Raw genomic sequence first — 18,798 nt, 5'->3', positions numbered from 1 at the left:
AAAACATTGACAGCCAATCAGAATCCATTCCACTTGACAGAGCTCCAGCATTTAAAGTGGCAGACGACAAAACTGCAGTAAATCCTTAGAGTGAACAGTGTTATCGGTCATTGGTGTGGACGCTAATAGAGTTACAATTATAGTTATTGTTCTTGGTGTGAATGGGCTTTAAAAGTACTGGGTCTGCATTTACTTTTTGGCATTTTACAGTGCCTTTCAACTCTCTCTGTTCATGAGCATCTAAAAAGAATCAATGACACAAATTAAAGTCAAGTCAAAATGTATTTCTATAGCACATTTAAAAGCAACAGAGCTGCACACTGTGCTGTACAATAGAACATTGAGCATTTAAAAGCATAAAAAGAAACCATGCAGCGTACAAAATATAAACGCATTGAACAAAATACAATAAAAAACAAAACAAATTAAACAATACAAAATGGCGTTAAAATATTAATCTTTTTCTTAAGTTTGGAGGTCTGTAGCTATTGACTGCAGAAAGTTGTCGACTTCTGTGCGCCTCAGCATGCACTGACCACGCTCTGTGATTTTACGTGGCCTACCACTTCGAGGCTAAGTTGCTGTTGTTCCCAATTGCTTCCACTTTGTTATAATACCACTAACAGTTGACCGTGGAATATTTAATAGTGAGGAAATTTCATGAATAGTTGGCAACCTATCACGGTACCACACTTGAATTCACTGAGCTCCTGAGAGCGACACATTCTTTCACAAATGTTTGTAGAAGATGACTTGTCTTGACCTTTAAAACAAAGCAAATGTGTGTGTGATGACTTGATGACTTCGTTCCAGTCTTGCAGTCTCTCGTGTTCTTGCTCAGACGTGGACAGACTCTGAGTTCCTGTCAGGATGGAGTTGGACTTCAGGCTTCGGGTCGAGTCTCGAGCTCAGAGCTCTCAGCAAGTATGTCATTTCCTATCCAATACAAAGATTATATGAATAAGTCAACTCATGAATGATTTTTTAGAGCTGATTTAGAACAGAATTTAATTCTGTTTGCATCACTGATTCTGTTATTCTCCTGTTTATTACCGTGAAGCCGCTTTGAAACAAACTATATTGTATAAAGCGCTATATAAATGAAGGTGACTTGACTATAGCAAGAACATTACAATGAACACAAATTTGAAAATCTCACTACAAATAATCCAGAATTGAAGACAAAAGGTAATAATCCTGCTCTCTGTTACACTTCCTCACACCTGAAACTGATCGAGTGAATCTCCTGAACTTCTCCAATCTACTGTAGATCATTACTAATCCATTTATGTTGTAACATCTGCTCTAATGTTGGGCGTTTAGTTGGATCCCGGGCTAGACACTGGCTAATCAGATCCCTGCATTCTGTACAAATTTGAATAAGGAGAGAGCTGGTTAGTCATGACCATGTGACCTGGCATCTATGAAAACAGCATCTAAAACATGATTAATACACTGCAAAATGTGACTTATCTTTACTTTAAAAGTGAAGTATGTCGTTTCTGCGACACTAGTGGCAGCGAGAGGAATAAATGACAAAATAAAGCATATTTTCAAAAAACCTTGCAAAGGCCCCTTCCGTGCATCGCGTCTTCCCCGACTTAAACATCACAAACGCAGCTCTTACTGGTTCATGTTTCAGGTCCAACATATTAGGAATACTTTTAGCTGTGTTGCATTTGTCTTTACGAAAATGTGTCTTTCTGAACGGGTCCATGATGATGCTGTATGGTATTGAAGCGTGCTTTGTAGCGCGTAGCATCACAATGCTCTGTTCACTTTGACGTGTTCATGACCTGTTTAATCTTTGAAGGTATAAATGCAGTGAATTTTGGCTTTCACTTCTGTAACTAAAGCTGCATTTCTTTTCCCATGGCTCCGCCTGCTACAGTAGCGACGCCCCAAACTCTACTATACATTGAGCTGTATATAAAAAATCTTACATACTTCACCTTTAACTGTTTCTGTACAACGCCTTTGCTTTATGTGTGTGTTTATCAATGTATCAATATTATTCACTCACTTTTGGATAAGGTGGGGTTCAGAAATGTAACTTTGGCTTGTGTGATTTTTCTTCTATTGCGAAAAGGAGAACATCCGTTCATCATCTTGTACAACAACACTCCTAGAGACCAGACATTTGCTGGGACGGCGTGGAATCGAGGTTCTGTCAAGACTTCAGGTGGGCAGTAATCCGGTGCTCCTGTAAGCAACACATTTGCATATTGTTGAGCTTTTTTTTTTAAACATCAAATAATTAGTAAGTCACTACATTCAGGTTTCCACACTCCCAGAATGCTCACCAATGTAAATGTTGCTCTCGTAGCCCTCTCTACTAAACAGCTGACCGCAGCCAAAGTCTATCAGCTTGAGCTGTACCGGGTCTCTCTTCAACAGGAAATTCTGCGCATGGATGTCATTGTGGAAAACCCCATGATGGATGCAGTGTTGCACTGCCAGCACAGCCTGTCGCATGATGAACCGTGCTGTTGGTTCATGCATTTGATGATTACGAGTGATGAAGTCCAGCAAGATATCGTAGGGTTCAGGATACTCCATAACCAGAGTGAATTCTTTAGGATGTTCAAACCACTCGTATAGTTGTATGACGAAGGGGCTTATGGGTTCTCGCCTCATCATCATCAGCAGCGCCACTTCTGTAACGAGAGGTTCGGGATGCCCAGGCTAGAGAAAAGTAGCAGACGGAAGGTTAGCAGGGTAAAAATCTGAAGAAAACGCATCATTTTTAAATGTACTTTTCTTTGATCTTTTTAGATAAGTAATCTTATCCAATAGTAATCTGCACTTAAACAACTCAAATATATATATTCAGCTTTTGGCCAACTTACAATATTAAGATAACGATTGTTGTCAATCTTGCGAATCCGCTTGATGGCAACCTGCAAAAAAACAACCCAGTTTCAATAACAGTATTCAAGCACTAAGTATTAAACCATCTGTGAATTGTTTTAAATATGTTTTGATGCATGCAAGAGCAAAATGTTTGTACAATTCGGTAAGATTGACCTTTTTGCCATCAAATTTGCGTGTTCCCTGGTACACCCTGCCAAATCCTCCAGATCCAATCATCTTTATAACGCTATAGAGAGACTCAAAGGACTCTGAAAAACAAACAGAAAAATATTAGTTTGCTAGATAATAATATTATAATGGTGGAAATATTCTGAAAACAAGCCTTATTTTTAGTGGAAAACAAGATAATACTGTTTAGAATAATGCTGGAGAATAATGAGTGGCGATGTACCATTATTTGTCTTGACGCCGGAGTGATCAGGAGCAGGAGATGATGGATCAGGATCAGGCTCTGGCTCCAGATCTGCTGGAGGAACAAAAGGCTCCACAACATTCACAGCACTACAGTGGCAACAGCAGCAGAAAACACACTTCACAGCCTTCCAGAGCCTGTAGAGGAAACAACCCGTTCCGTTCTTCCTAGATTCTGTAGCTTTGTCTGAAATCAAGAAAAAACAATTGAAAACACAACTATTAGAAACATGATCTCTGACGTCAAATTAAGCAATAATGACATCATTTACATATCACTGTTAAATTCTTATCTGTAATGTAACAGATCCAAAGTAATGAAATATTCCCACGCTACCCGCCTGACTTCTGCTTAATGCCTGCATACATTTCCCAAAATCTTATTTCACAATATTAATAGTCATTTAATTTCGCAATTATCACGATATAGTTATTTTTCTCATTTATCTGATCTTTTATTGGTATTGGTTTATTTATAGTGCAATTTCATAAAACACAATTCAAGAGCAATAGAAATATAATTCTATTCTGGATCGTTTGCTGAGAAGCGGCTTTCTGTGCGCGTGTTTCTGGTGTGTGTCAGACAGAGCGAGTACCATCGAGTTCATCGCTTATTGAGAACGTTTTGCTAACGTTTCCATTAAATTGTGAAAATGTCATTTCAAAAAATGTTTTTTCAACTGGTTAAAAAAACAATCTATTTTATCATTTTGCATTATGGGAACGTTACTTTTGAATGTTCTGAAAATGTTAGACGAATGTCCAATTAAAATATTAATAATTCTTTTTTTTTAATTCAGATAAATTTTGCTGAGCAACAGTAAATGTGACCGGACATTAACATGTTAAAAACTGAAATATTTGCATGAAAAAGCCAAATGTCTCTGTAGACTTGACTCTGCCCAGCCTTATTTCAGCCTCACCTGTTGAGCTCTTGTTCACAGGAGAAGCCTCCATGGCACCCTGAGCAGTTCGGCCATTTGAAGTCTCTGTTGGCTCGACAGGAACTTGCCCGGGCAGCGGAGGGCACAGCAACCCTTCCAGGCTGTGGGACCTGGACAAACAGCAGTCGCTGCAACTGTCCTGTTGGTTTGGGCTCTCCGATCCATCGCCACTCCTCCTCCATTCCACGCTGTACGAGCCTCTGCTGCTCAGACTCAACGACTCTCTACAGAACCAGCGCTCCACATTGACCTCAGAGAGGGACAAAGCTGATGATGACATGATGCCCGGAGAACAATCAGTGGAAGCAGTTCTCCAGGATCTGGAGCGGCCTGAGGCTGGAAAATTTCACACATCAAAAACTGTTTCTTTTTTATATATAGGCTATTAATATGAATAATCAATGTCAGTGGTCACACCAAATTGTTACTTTAGTTGGTTCAACTTATTTCAATGACAAATCAGCCATTGAAAATAGAACTAGAAACTGAGCCAGAACTTCTTTATTAAAGCCTATTCTGACCTCTGCGAGAGTGTTTAGATGAAGTGAACGGACGTCCATCATCCGGGCTCTTCTGGCTGCCGCTCTTCCTCGTCCTCCTCCTGTCAGCCTGACCTGTGGACACAGAAACAGACTCAGAAGACAGAGGTGTTAAATATCCAGGAAGATCCTGGCTCTGTGTCTGGGTCGGGTCTGGCAGCGGATCCTGATCACGGTCATCAGAACCGGGTCTCCAAACCTCCTGACCAGCCGTCTGAGAGAAAGCAGCTCTCCTGGATCTGGAGCGGCCTGAGGCTGGAATATTTCACACATCACATACTGTAGTTAGTAATGTTTAATAATAATAATCAATAATCAATGTCAGTGGTCAATTACAAATTGTTACTTCGGTTACTCAAATTTCACATGCAAGGAATCAAATACATGTGATTAGACTGAGGGATCAAACGGGTTCTTCACATTAATGTAGTCAGTCATTGTACAAAATCACACCATAAACCATAAATGAAAAACTAAAGCACTCACCTCCTCTTTCACCCATCATGTGAGCCATCGACATCCCCCTCCAAACTGCAATAAACACAACACAAAATACAGCACAAAATACAATACAATAATAAAATGCAACTCTCCTTCACAAAATAATAAATAAAACAAAACAAAAAAATGTAATAAAACTCCTTCTAAAGTAAGAAAAGAACTAAAAAATAAAAGTATCCTCAGAAATGATAAGATCTCTTTCAAAAATATAAATCTATAAAGGATATATTCTCCGCTGTCCTTCTAGAATAAAAGTCTCCTCTCAGAAATCAGCTTCAAAGTCACAAGATTCGCTCAGAAAATATTCTGCAAAAGTCTGTGAATTCGCCTCGTCTCTCAACCAACAGACAGCGATCGGTTCAACTGTAAATATGCATTCAGAATTCATAACACGCGTCGCTATAGCAACTAAAATTCGAATCACTCATATACGCATGCACGCGCACAGGAGCACACATCGAATCTGAACACATTTATTGAAGAGTTACAAATTCAACTTGGGCGTTTTCTTTAATACATATGAGATTTATTCTTTCTGAACAGTTTTATTGGTAACACTTTACAATACGGGTGCACTAATAAGCATTAATTCATGCTTAACTAATGCACAGATAATACTGAATTAATGTGTGATGATTATCTAAGCTATTCATTTATGATTACCACATTAGGAACTAATTAAGAGTCTTTATGGTTAATGTATTAGTTCATACATTAATTATTATTAATTAAATATGTAATTGTGAATGAATTCCCTAATAACTCATTTTTTAACTAATAGTGTTAATTAATATGTTAATTACCAGAATGAGCCAAAGCCTTGTATTTCAACTTCCAGGTAATACAGGTACACTAATATGCATTAATACATGATTAATTACTTCATTGTTAGTGCAAATTCATGTGTAAATTACTACAATTACTAAATGACTAGTTAATAATGATGTGCCTCAACAAGTTAAGTCATAACATAATGATACCTTTGCAAATCATTAGCTAATGATTAATTAAAGCAGACAACTGGAAGTTGGAGTGCATAGCTTTGACTAATTGTGGTAATTAACACATTAATTTACACTATTAGTTAATAAAATATGTTATTAAGGAATTAATACACAATGACACATTGAATTAATAGCAATTTATGTATTACTTAATCTATGAATCATATAGACTCTTTATTAGTTGCTGATGCAGTAATCATTAATTAATGGTTTAGTTAATCATGAATCATACATTAACTCATGATTATCTATGCATTAGTTAAGCATGAATTAATGCATATTATTTAGTGCACCCGTATTGTAACCGTTTTATTATTAAATTCCTTGGAAAATGCGCGCAAAAAGGCACAAGGGAGAATATATCGGACATCATCTTATTATAAACTCTTAAATGATCAGCCTCTGGATTCTACTGTTGGATGATGTCATGCTTGTTTAAGCTGTGATAGTGTAGTATTTTTTTATTTACTGTAAATTGTTAATTTGTGTGCATAGTCTTGATGTTTTTCAAAGGTCACTAAAACACCCATCTACTCACTTACGTACTACACACACACATTCTTTATCTTGCACTGTTTAATGTGTTATTTTGATATCTTGCAACTGAGAGCACGTCCTGTATTATATTGCATTATAATTGCTATCTAATATTACCCCTACAGTTGAATGAAATTATTTTTTAATCATTATTTATTTATTGGTAAAAAGTTTTCAACCTTCAATCAGTGTTCAAATAAATAAATGATTCATTTTTTCAACATTAACACACTGTAAAAACGATTGGATCGCTGACATTGTTACGCCACCAGATGGCGTCAAGTGACTGTTAAAATATTTGTCATTGAATCATTCATTCAGGAGATTTGTTCAAAAATGCTCATTTATCCAGTAATAAAACAAGTGAAGTATTTGAGTGAGTCACTGATTAATTAATTCAGACCAAGTTTTTTAGTTTTTTTATTTAATTAAACCTTTTAAATAGACTGCAGCAATTGACATTTTGTCAGAACCTCTAATAAATTGTAATTTTGTTTAGTTGTTTGTAGAGAATCGTGATCTCTTTTTTATATTCTCAATTTATCCAGAATCGTGTAGCTACATAGCTCGTGTGTGTATCATGTTGTTCTATTTAAAGTCATATGTAGAAAGTAAGGCCCGAAAATGACTGAAGCCCAGGGGCCTCCACCGCTCTAAGTCCTGCCTTGACTCTGATGTCGAAGGCCTATAATTAGTGTTTAAAATGGGGAATCATTTTCATCAAGACATCAGTAGGAGTATCAGTAATGGCCTTTATTCATAAAAAGATGCCATTAAACTAGAATTTAAAATATCCTGTCTTTATTTTGTTTCTACAACATTACAAAATATATATTAAAAACGTAGCCTAAGTGTTTTTAATTGCGATTTATTCGTGATTAATCAGAAAAAATGTGTGATTGATCTAGTTATTTTTTTTTTAATCAATTGACACTTTTTTAAAATTATTATTATCATTATTTTACTCTAATAGTAAAACAATGTAAGCAATTACAATTAACAAAATGTAAATAACCCGGCTGTTGGGTTAAATGGTTTCCACATTCAGCAATGAACGGTCCAGTGACAGTCAACACAAGCTTCTGCAGCCGGATTACGAAAAGTAAGTCATATCGTCTTATAACATTGAGTATTGTGTAATTGCTGAGACGTTGAATATATTCTAAAACTGAATTTTATATTTTAAAAAATCGAAGTTCCCTTTAGTCCGTTTTAATCATCTCCGGAAAGTGAAATCGATTGGAAATGAATCCAAGCTATCCCAGTTAGCTAGCATAAAGTAATTCAAACATTAGCAAACCCGTTTATAGATGTGCTAACGTTACTACGGTGATAAACTTAGTAAAGTTAGGCCTAGCCTGAAATCACTATCTAGCATTACGACTGTTTTACGGTATTCGTGATAGTCTGACAGAGACTTTATTTGAAGGGACAGCCATTTGTAGTGGTGTCCGAAACCATAGTGCACGTTATTGAGTGCACTTATTCAATCCTACATTGCACCGCAATAACGAGTGTACAGCCGATGTAAGTTACGCTCAACGGCTGTCCGAATTCCCTCACTCGTTTTCCTTCACTGACACTCCTTCAAGTGAACAGTATTAGTGGACTAACGTAGGGAATAGTGAATGAGGGTTTAAGGGGCGATTTCGGATTCAGCCCCTTTTCGTACAGGTGTTTCTACAGTTTGTTAACCCCTTCAGACCTGAATTATGTTACCAGTTTCCGAAAAATACTGAAAGTACATTTACGTGAGGCGTCTATAAATGAGACCAAATACAAATATTACAAATTTCAATACTCTTTAATTGCACATTTTTTTGTCCATTTCAATGGACGTCAGGTCAAAACAGGAGTACTTGAAAAAAAGTTACCAACATGAAATAAAATTATAAACAACAATTGTTGATAACATATTACCTTTTTTTTTTACTTAAATTTAACATTTCAACTTTAATTTTGAGTTTTTGTTTGACAGATTTTACATTTATTGTAACAAACTAAATAAACTTAGGAATCAAGTCATGTTAGAGTAATTTCCTGTGTGCATCTTTGAAACAATTTCTCTGTGACACAAAGCAGTAGTGCACCTTGCACTTATCACAGAACATGTGTGTTTTCCCAGAACAACCTTCCAATTCGCATCTTGTTGCTTCTTTTTTTGCATCTTAATTTGGCAGGTGGTCAACCATATCTTTTTGGACTTCAAGAACTGGCCGCCATTCCCTTGCCCCTCTCTTTTGTCCAGCTTCATCATGTGGAGATTGAGAGGTACTGGCTTCGTTAGAATTGCTTGGCTTTTCTCGTTTTTTTTTTTTTTTTAACCCTGTGGCTTCCCAGAACGCACAAGCACTTTGGCCACATTCATTTTGAATTCAAGGAGATCCATGAATTTCTGTGGCTGAGTTCCTTTGTATTCAATGTCCCTGCGATACTCAAGCCAGATATTCACTAGAGCAACATCAAAACCATGAGTAATCATGCGCAGTGGCCATTTGCGGGACTTGATATCAATCCTGTAAAGGCTGATTAGCTGATCAAGCTTGTCCACCCCTCCCATGCCCCTGTTGTATTTCTTCACAACCTCTGGACGCTTGACCTTCTCAAACTTTCTCTCTTTCTTATCCCACCTCTCAACTTCATCTTCATCTCCAACACCAACAAAGTTGGAGGCCAGTACAACAGAGCGGTTATCAAACCACTTCACTAGAACAACTTTTCCATCCCTACTTCTAACTTCATCATGGTTTCCCCGTGTTTTCTTAGACATTTCCTTGTCTTTCTTCAGTGGCGGATTTGCAAAGCGGCAAAGCCTTGCTGTTCCAGCAGCATGGATTTTATTGTCTGCAGGAACTTCAAGGACATTGTAGGTGGTGAAATAGTTGTCAAAAAAGAGCTTGTGGTTGGGAGCCTGGATTCTCTGGCACAGGTGGAAGACAACAGAAGCTCCAAGCCCTAGAAGCTTTTTACTTTGCTCAGAAAGCTCTGTTGTGGCACCTTGAAAGATGAGGAAATCACAAGCAAGCCCACTTTTGCCACAGAGGAAATACATCTTCACTCCCCATGGTGTAGGTTTCCCTTTGATATACTGGAGCACAGAGAGTTTCCCTCTGAAAGGCACAATCTGCTCATCAATACAGAGATCTTCCTCCAGTTGTAGCTGCAGACAGCGTTTCCTTATGGACTCATAGATTGGTCTGACCTTGAAGAAAACATCAGTGTCTCCAGGAGGCCTGATGTGACGTCATGATTGAAAGCTTCTCTCAACGAAATAGTTTAGCATCTGGACCAATCAGACACACACAAATTAATCATTATATTTAATGAAGAATCCAACAAAATCACTCTTCCAACAAAGTTATATGAAACTTCCCCCACAAATGAAGCCTACACACTGGCAGAACTCGGTGTCCTGTTACAGTACACAGTAAGACTGAAGTTTTATGACCCAAAAGAATGTGCAGGGAATTGTGACACTCTCTTAATTCTTGCTGAGAAGAATAAATTAACCCTTTTAATCCTATATATTCTATATATATAACCATGTGATAAATGTATTAATATCTAATTTTCAATCATAATTTTCCTTTTATGTGGTTTGGCCTATGTATTCATTCTCTCTTCTAAACTATTTTGGTTTGAGAAATTAAACATTCAAATGCCCTGCTAGAAGACAATGAGTCGTAAAACTCCCTCCAAAGGGGCAGCTTCGCATAGGCTCACGCACCTCCAGAGGGTGTGACGTCTTCACGCTTTAAAATCACTGATCATCAAGATCAGCTCCCTCTTGCTCCTTTTGCTCTTGTCTCTTGTCCACTTAGCCTCTTGCGCTCTTAGCCTCTGGATCTCTTACTCTCTCGGTCCTTCTTGAGAAGTAACGTGAAGATGATGCTGAACTAGAAGTCCCTCAAGGACTCCCAAGCTTGCGCCAGGCTGCGGCCTTGTCTTTCCATTCACCAAAGATCCTCTGACTACCACTGGTTCTCTCTCATCAAGACAACATAAGCAAAGATCAACTGGAGCCTCAACAAATTGCATCCGGACAGTTTAATGCAATTGGACGAGACATGCAAGTATCAAACTTAGTCTCATTATTTGATACATTAAGTATCCTTACCCCTTTTAAAGAAGGGCGTGTTAGAACTAAACTGATGGTTTGCTCAGGCTGTTGATCTGCTGAACATCAAACAATGCTATAACTTTTGCTTTCCTGTATTCTGCTTCAGCTTTCCCTTGGTGAACTGTATGCATGTACAGGTATGTATGTGTATGTTAGAGTAGTTTAAATGTTTAGTCTAGTTAAGTTAATAAAGTCTTTTTTATATCACACGTAAAGTTGTCCGTGTCTCAAGCTCATATCTGGAGTCCAGTGGCGGTTCTAGCCCATTTCAACTGGGGGGGCCAAGCTGGGGCCAGTTGTACTGTTAGAGGGGCCAGTTACATTTAGACCTTATTGTTGTCATATCATTTTCTGCACTGCTGCAGGCATTAACAGGCAAAATACCGTGTTTATAATCATTCAACAATGTATTTGCATTTCCATTATATTTTTACATTTGCATTACATATTCAGTATTAGTCACAGTAACTGTAATAGACATGATGTCCTTCTTTCTCTTCATTTTGAGAACTATAGAGCAAAAGCAATGGGGACCAAGAAGCTTATTAATTCATTTACTGAAAATAACTGACTTGATATGTCTAACCGTTTACAGGGTTCCTGCACACTTTTTAAAGTCAAATTTGAGGCTTTTTAAGACCTAAAGAAATCAAAATTAATACCGTACATTAGGGGTGTGCAATATTGACAAAAATATATTTCAATATTTTCAACATTTTGTTAATAATTAGATAATATTTTACTGATTGTGTTTTTGTGCTGGTGCCATGGCTGGTTTAGGCCTGTTGTTGACAGCTGACTCACGAAGATATTAATATTTTTCATATTCTATGCCGTGGTCAGTTCACAGCAGTGACAGAAATACATTTTTTAATTAAGAGGCAATATTTGCCGCCTTAAATTGATTTCCAGGGGCATTTTCACCTATATATGGACATTTTTTCTAAACTTATTTAGAGTTATGCATCACCTTTTATGTCAAATACTAACATTCAAATTATACAGTAATTATACTTATTTATACAATAATACTTAATTATGCAATAATTATACAGTACCACTGTTACCAGTCAAATTAATTAATTCAATCAAAATCCATCTTTGCAGTGCAGAGGTGACACAGAATTGGCATTAATATATTTACACTCCATTTACAATTGCATAAATAAAGCTATGAGATTTTTTTTAAATCAATATTTTAAAATACAATTATTTCTAATTTTAACGTTTTAATTAAAGGATACTTTAAATATGAAACTAAAACCGCCAGTAGGCGGCGGCAAGTACCTGTAAGAGGGATTCATTCATTCAAACGATTTGTTCAAACGGCTGATTCATTCGGGAAAGAAGCAAGTGATTCGTTCAAAACGCGGATTTCAGTCAATAAATCATCGCTGTGTTGCATTGAGACTCACTACTACGGTTTCATTATGAAATTCTAGTCGGCGAAATAAAGGGAAAACAAACAATATTGACAATATTGTGTCTAAAAAGTAACTCCCAATGTTAACTTATTGTTAATTTAACTGTTGTATAACATAAATATCACAGTTGCAATTGTGCACGGGAAAACGGCACTCTTGCTGATGTGATATTCTAATATAAGAACATAATATGATATAAATATAAGACAAAAACTAATTTGGGGACATAGCCTACCTATGAACTGCACACAGCAGTGAAAGGACGATAGACAAATGCTATGTCAGCTCACAGTGCCTCGTACATAGTTAAAACAATGATTACAATATCATAATAGACAATACACATCGCACACGCCATACGCACATAAAGAATGAACTTACAACTGAACTGACATTTACCAACTTTCTTCTTCTCTCCTCTCTCGCGTGCAGGAGACAGGCGTTATTCTGCCGCGATTCCCGCGAATGTGATGCGAATTGTCACGTGAAAATGCAAATCCACAAAGATAGAAAAATAAAAAATAATACGCATACGATAGCAAAAAAACAGTTTTGTAAAAATTATTTCAAACTCCACATTTAGGGGGGCCACAAGGGGGGCCAAGCTTTTTGTCACAGGGGCACGGGCCCCCCTGGCCCCCCCTCTAGAACCGCCACTGCTGGAGTCACTAATCATAGATCTTGACTACTTGCTCTTAGTAGTACTTAGTAAGAAAGACATTTCCCATGCCCCGGAAATGTAAATTTCTATAAAAAAAATTATTAACCAATATTGAGTGTTCACGGGATTAACCGAGTAATTGGTTGTAATGTTAATGTAGCTACATCAAGTTAACCCGATTAACTGATCCAAATATTCATAATCAATTATAACAAGTTATGATTGTTAATTAATATTTAATAGAGCTAGTTTGCTACAACAGTCACCGAGGCACCAACAGACTTTTTTGGGAGATTTTCGGGAGGAGATTGGAGCTTCAACTTTAATTTTAACTCTAATTTCATAACTGTTTATTATTTCACACAGTAAACTTTGTACTAACTGTTTCTGCGAGAGTGAGGGTGGCCTCCACTTCCCGCTCACTACTGCGCAGAAGCAGGTCCCAAATGTCAGCGCCATATTAGGACTTTGGCGGCTTCACTTTTCACCAATGGAAGAAAGTGAAGGGGCGTCGTCCATCTTTTTTTACAGTCTATGGTTTTGCCCATTTGTCAGCAAGCTCCCTGCCATGCTTGCTTAGCCTGTCACTTTGGTTTTGACATGCTCTGCCCCAAAAATTACTTCTTGCAGCTATATGTATTAATACTTTTTGTTTGTCAACATAAATGACGTTATCAGGATGGAGAATCCTCTCAATAGTCTCTTTTGAACTTGTGACACGTGTAGTGAGGAGGAACTCTCTGTTTCTCATATCGGTATTCTGACAAATTGCAATCCTGAATACCTTTCTTTTTACCGTGCTAAAGGCCCGTTCACACCTAGCATGATAACTATAATGATAAAGATTTCTTTTTTAAAAAATCATTCTAAATCTAAAAAGAAGAGCAGAGTCCCCACCACAACTATAATGCACAGAGAAACAATATCTTGGAATAACTTTCAGATTTGTTTCCTGCTAATGAACAATAAAAACATTGACAGCCAATCAGAATCCATTCCACTTGACAGAGCTCCAGCATTTAAAGTGGCAGACGACAAAACTGCAGTAAATCCTTAGAGTGAACAGTGTTATCGGTCATTGGTGTGGACGCTAATAGAGTTACAATTATAGTTATTGTTCTTGGTGTGAATGGGCTTTAAAAGTACTGGGTCTGCATTTACTTTTTGGCATTTTACAGTGCCTTTCAACTCTCTCTGTTCATGAGCATCTAAAATGAATCAATGACACAAATTAAAGTCAAGTCAAAATGTATTTCTATAGCACATTTAAAAGCAACAGAGCTGCACACTGTGCTGTACAATAAAACATTGAGCATTTAAAAGCATAAAAAGAAACCATGCAGCGTACAAAATATAAACGCATTGAACAAAATACAATAAAAAACAAAACAAATTAAACAATACAAAATGGCGTTAAAATATTAATCTTTTTCTTCAGTTTGGAGGTCTGTAGCTATTGACTGCAGAAAGTTGTCGACTTCTGTGCGCCTCAGCATGCACTGACCACGCTCTGTGATTTTACGTGGCCTACCACTTCGAGGCTGAGTTGCTGTTGTTCCCAATTGCTTCCACTTTGTTATAATACCACTAACAGTTGACCGTGGAATATTTAATAGTGAGGAAATTTCATGAATAGTTGGCAACCTATCACGGTACCACACTTGAATTCACTGAGCTCCTGAGAGCGACACATTCTTTCACAAATGTTTGTAGAAGATGACTTGTCTTGACCTTTAAAACAAAGCAAATGTGTGTGTGATGACTTGATGACTTCGTTCCAGTCTTGCAGTCTCTCGTGTTCTTGCTCAGACGTGGACAGACTCTGAGTTCCTGTCAGGATGGAGTTGGACTTCAGGCTTCGGGTCGAGTCTCGAGCTCAGAGCTCTCAGCAAGTATGTCATTTCCTATCCAATACAAAGATTATATGAATAAGTCAACTCATGAATGATTTTTTAGAGCTGATTTAGAACAGAATTTAATTCTGTTTGCATCACTGATTCTGTTATTCTCCTGTTTATTACCGTGAAGCCGCTTTGAAACAATCTGTATTGTATAAAGCGCTATATAAATGAAGGTGACTTGACTATAGCAAGAACATTACAATGAACACAAATTTGAAAATCTCACTACAAATAATCCAGAATTGAAGACAAAAGGTAATAATCCTACTCTCTGTTACACTTCCTCACACCTGAAACTGATCGAGTGAATCTCCTGAACTTCTCCAATCTACTGTAGATCATTACTAATCCATTTATGTTGTAACATCTGCTCTAACGTCGGGCGTTTAGTTGGATCCCGGGCTAGACACTGGCTAATCAGATCCCTGCATTCTGTACAAATTTGAATAAGGAGAGAGCTGGTTAGTCATGACCATGTGACCTGGCATCTATGAAAACAGCATCTAAAACATGATTAATATACTGCAAAATGTGACTTATCTTTACTTTAAAAGTGAAGTATGTCGTTTCTGCGACACTAGTGGCAGCGAGAGGAATAAATGACAAAATAAAGCATATTTTCAAAAAACCTTGCAAAGGCCCCAAAGTCTTCCCCGACTTAAACATCACAAACGCAGCTCTTACTGGTTCATGTTTCAGGTCCAACATATTAGGAATACTTTTAGCTGTGTTGCATTTGTCTTTATGAAAATGTGTCTTTCTGAACGAGTGCATGATGATGCTGTATGGTATTGAAGCGTGCTTTGTAGCGCGTAGCATCACAATGCTCTGTTCACTTTGACGTGTTCATGACCTGTTTAATCTTTGAAGGTATAAATGCAGTGAATTTTGGCTTTCACTTCTGTAACTAAAGCTGCATTTCTTTTCCCATGGCTCCGCCTGCTACAGTAGCGACGCCCCAAACTCTACTATACATTGAGCTGTATATAAAAAATCTTACATACTTCACCTTTAACTGTTTCTGTACAACGCCTTTGCTTTATGTGTGTGTTTATCAATGTATCAATATTATTCACTCACTTTTGGATAAGGTGGGGTTCAGAAATGTAACTTTGGCTTGTGTGATTTTTCTTCTATTGCGAAAAGGAGAACATCCGTTCATCATCTTGTACAACAACACTCCTAGAGACCAGACATTTGCTGGGACGGCGTGGAATCGAGGTTCTGTCAAGACTTCAGGTGGGCAGTAATCCGGTGCTCCTGTAAGCAACACATTTGCACTTTGTTGAGCTTTTTTTGTAAACATCAAATAATTAGTAAGTCACTACATTCAGGTTTCCACACTCCCAGAATGCTCACCAATGTAAATGTTGCTCTCGTAGCCATCTCTACTAAACAGCTGACCGCAGCCAAAGTCTATCAGCTTGAGCTGTACCGGGTCTCTCTTCAACAGGAAATTCTGCGCATGGATGTCATTGTGGAAAACCCCATGATGGATGCAGTGTTGCACTGCCAGCACAGCCTGTCGCATGATGAACCGTGCTGTTGGTTCATGCATTTGATGATTACGAGTGATGAAGTCCAGCAAGATATCGTAGGGTTCAGGATACTCCATAACCAGAGTGAATTCTTTAGGATGTTCAAACCACTCGTATAGTTGTATGACGAAGGGGCTTATGGGTTCTCGCCTCATCATCATCAGCAGCGCCACTTCTGTAACGAGAGGTTCGGGATGCCCAGGCTAGAGAAAAGTAGCAGACGGAAGGTTAGCAGGGTAAAAATCTGAAGAAAACGCATCATTTTTAAATGTACTTTTCTTTGATCTTTTTAGATAAGTAATCTTGTCCAATAGTAATCTGCACTTAAACAACTCAAATATATATATTCAGCTTTTGGCCAACTTACAATATTAAGATAACGATTGTTGTCAATCTTGCGAATCCGCTTGATGGCAACCTGCAAAAAAAAACAACCCAGTTTCAATAACAGTTTTCAAGCACTAAGTATTAAACCATCTGTGAATTGTTTTAAATATGTTTTGATGCATGCAAGAGCAAAATGTTTGTACAATTCGGTAAGATTGACCTTTTTGCCATCAAATTTGCGTGTTCCCTGGTACACCCTGCCAAATCCTCCAGATCCAATCATCTTTATAACGCTATAGAGAGACTCAAAGGACTCTGAAAAACAAACAGAAAAATATTAATTTGCTAGATAATAATATTATAATGGGGGAAATAATCTTAATGTTCTCTGAAAACAAGCCTTATTTTTAGTGGAAAACAAGATAATACTGTTTAGAATAATGCTGGAGAATAATGAGTGGCGATGTACCATTATTTGTCTTGACGCCGGAGTGATCAGGAGCAGGAGATGATGGATCAGGATCAGGCTCTGGCTCCAGATCTGCTGGAGGAACAAAAGGCTCCACAACATTCACAGCACTACAGTGGCAACAGCAGCAGAAAACACACTTCACAGCCTTCCAGAGCCTGTAGAGGAAACAACCCGTTCCGTTCTTCCTAGATTCTGTAGCTTTGTCTGAAATCAAGAAAAAACAATTGAAAACACAACTATTAGAAACATGATCTCTGACGTCAAATTAAGCAATAATGACATCATTTACATATCACTGTTAAATTCTTATCTGTAATGTAACAGATCCAAAGTAATGAAATATTCCCACGCTACCCGCCTGACTTCTGCTTAATGCCTGCATACATTTCCCAAAATCTTATTTCACGATATTAATAGTCATTTTATTTCACAATTATCACGATATAGTTTTTTTTTTTTTTTATCTGATCTTTTATTGAAAACAAAACATCCATTTCCAGGCTTCATTTGCTCAACTCTGGCACATGTGGATCAGTTCTGGTAATGGCAAAGATCATATGGGCCATATCTTAAAATATATTTACATTAGATTATATATTGACTTTTATTAAATGCATAGCAGTGTCTTATTTATATAATAACCGACTCTGTAATACTCGGCACGACAGCCATTTTGACAATGTTGCGTGTATTTGACAATTCAAGAGCAATAGAAATATAATTCTATTCTGGATCGTTTGCTGAGAAGCGGCTTTCTGTGCGCGTGTTTCTGGTGTGTGTCAGACAGAGCGAGTACCATCGAGTTCATCGCTTATTGAGAACGTTTTGCTAACATTTCCATTAAATTGTGAAAATGTTATTTCAAAAAATGTTTTTTCAACTGGTTAAAAACATTTTTTTCTTGGTTAAAGGAACTCTATTTTATAATTTGCATTATGGGAAAATTACTTTTGAATGTTCTGAAAATGTTAGACGAATGTCCAATTAAAATATTAATAATTCTTTTTTTTTAATTCAGATCAATTTTGCTGAGCAACAGTAAATGTGACCGGACATTAACATGTTAAAAACTGAAATATTTGCATGAAAAAGCCAAATGTCTCTGTAGACTTGACTCTGCCCAGCCTTATTTCAGCCTCACCTGTTGAGCTCTTGTTCACAGGAGAAGCCTCCATGGCACCCTGAGCAGTTCGGCCATTTGAAGTCTCTGTTGGCTCGACAGGAACTTGCCCGGGCAGCGGAGGGCACAGCAACCCTTCCAGGCTGTGGGACCTGGACAAACAGCAGTCGCTGCAACTGTCCTGTTGGTTTGGGCTCTCCGATCCATCGCCACTCCTCCTCCATTCCACGCTGTACGAGCCTCTGCTGCTCAGACTCAACGACTCTCTACAGAACCAGCGCTCCACATTGACCTCAGAGAGGGACAAAGCTGATGATGACATGATGCCCGGAGAACAATCAGTGGAAGCAGTTCTCCAGGATCTGGAGCGGCCTGAGGCTGGAAAATTTCACACATCAAAAACTGTTTCTTTTTTATATATAGGC

At 37.7% G+C, this 18,798-nt stretch overlaps 2 protein-coding genes across 2 annotated transcripts; both read right to left on the bottom strand.

Moving 5' to 3' along the window:
• Nucleotides 1-624: 624 nt before the first annotated feature.
• LOC130073623 (uncharacterized) lies at nucleotides 625-13,474 on the bottom strand. The gene is made up of 10 exons (XM_056239141.1): nucleotides 13,398-13,474; nucleotides 9,136-10,043; nucleotides 5,251-5,299; nucleotides 4,751-5,007; nucleotides 3,266-3,472; nucleotides 3,028-3,122; nucleotides 2,850-2,900; nucleotides 2,304-2,685; nucleotides 2,024-2,203; nucleotides 625-936 (listed from the first exon to the last, which is right to left on the bottom strand). Exons 1-10 carry the CDS (start codon nucleotides 13,472-13,474, stop codon nucleotides 884-886), a joined length of 2,259 nt encoding a protein of 752 aa, XP_056095116.1. The 3' UTR covers nucleotides 625-883.
• A 1,124-nt stretch (nucleotides 13,475-14,598) lies between these two features.
• LOC130073622 (serine/threonine-protein kinase pim-2-like) lies at nucleotides 14,599-17,925 on the bottom strand. Its single transcript, XM_056239140.1, has 7 exons — nucleotides 17,910-17,925; nucleotides 17,251-17,457; nucleotides 17,002-17,096; nucleotides 16,822-16,872; nucleotides 16,276-16,657; nucleotides 15,997-16,176; nucleotides 14,599-14,919 (listed from the first exon to the last, which is right to left on the bottom strand). Exons 1-7 carry the CDS (start codon nucleotides 17,923-17,925, stop codon nucleotides 14,867-14,869), a joined length of 984 nt encoding a protein of 327 aa, XP_056095115.1. The 3' UTR covers nucleotides 14,599-14,866.
• Nucleotides 17,926-18,798: the final 873 nt, after the last annotated feature.

The sequence above is a fragment of the Rhinichthys klamathensis genome, unplaced genomic scaffold (assembly GCF_029890125.1).
Source record: "Rhinichthys klamathensis goyatoka isolate OS25496 unplaced genomic scaffold, OSU_Roscu_1.1 h1tg000554l_1, whole genome shotgun sequence".
Taxonomy (NCBI): domain Eukaryota; kingdom Metazoa; phylum Chordata; class Actinopteri; order Cypriniformes; family Leuciscidae; genus Rhinichthys; species Rhinichthys klamathensis.
This window is presented reverse-complemented; position numbering and strand designations above follow the sequence as displayed.

Coding starts and splice junctions, on each gene's coding strand:
- LOC130073622 (XM_056239140.1), bottom strand. Junction 16,873..17,001: donor GCAAATTTGATGGCAAAAAG/GTCAATCTTACC, acceptor TTTTTTTTGCAG/GTTGCCATCAAGCGGATTCG. Junction 14,920..15,996: donor GAACCCCACCTTATCCAAAA/GTGAGTGAATAA, acceptor TGTATTGGATAG/GAAATGACATACTTGCTGAG.
- LOC130073623 (XM_056239141.1), bottom strand. CDS start 13,474: ATGGCGCTGACATTTGGGACCTGCTTCTGCGCAGTAGTGAGCGGGAAG. Junction 3,473..4,750: donor ATCTAAACACTCTCGCAGAG/GTCAGAATAGGC, acceptor TCTTGATTTCAG/ACAAAGCTACAGAATCTAGG. Junction 937..2,023: donor GAACCCCACCTTATCCAAAA/GTGAGTGAATAA, acceptor TGTATTGGATAG/GAAATGACATACTTGCTGAG.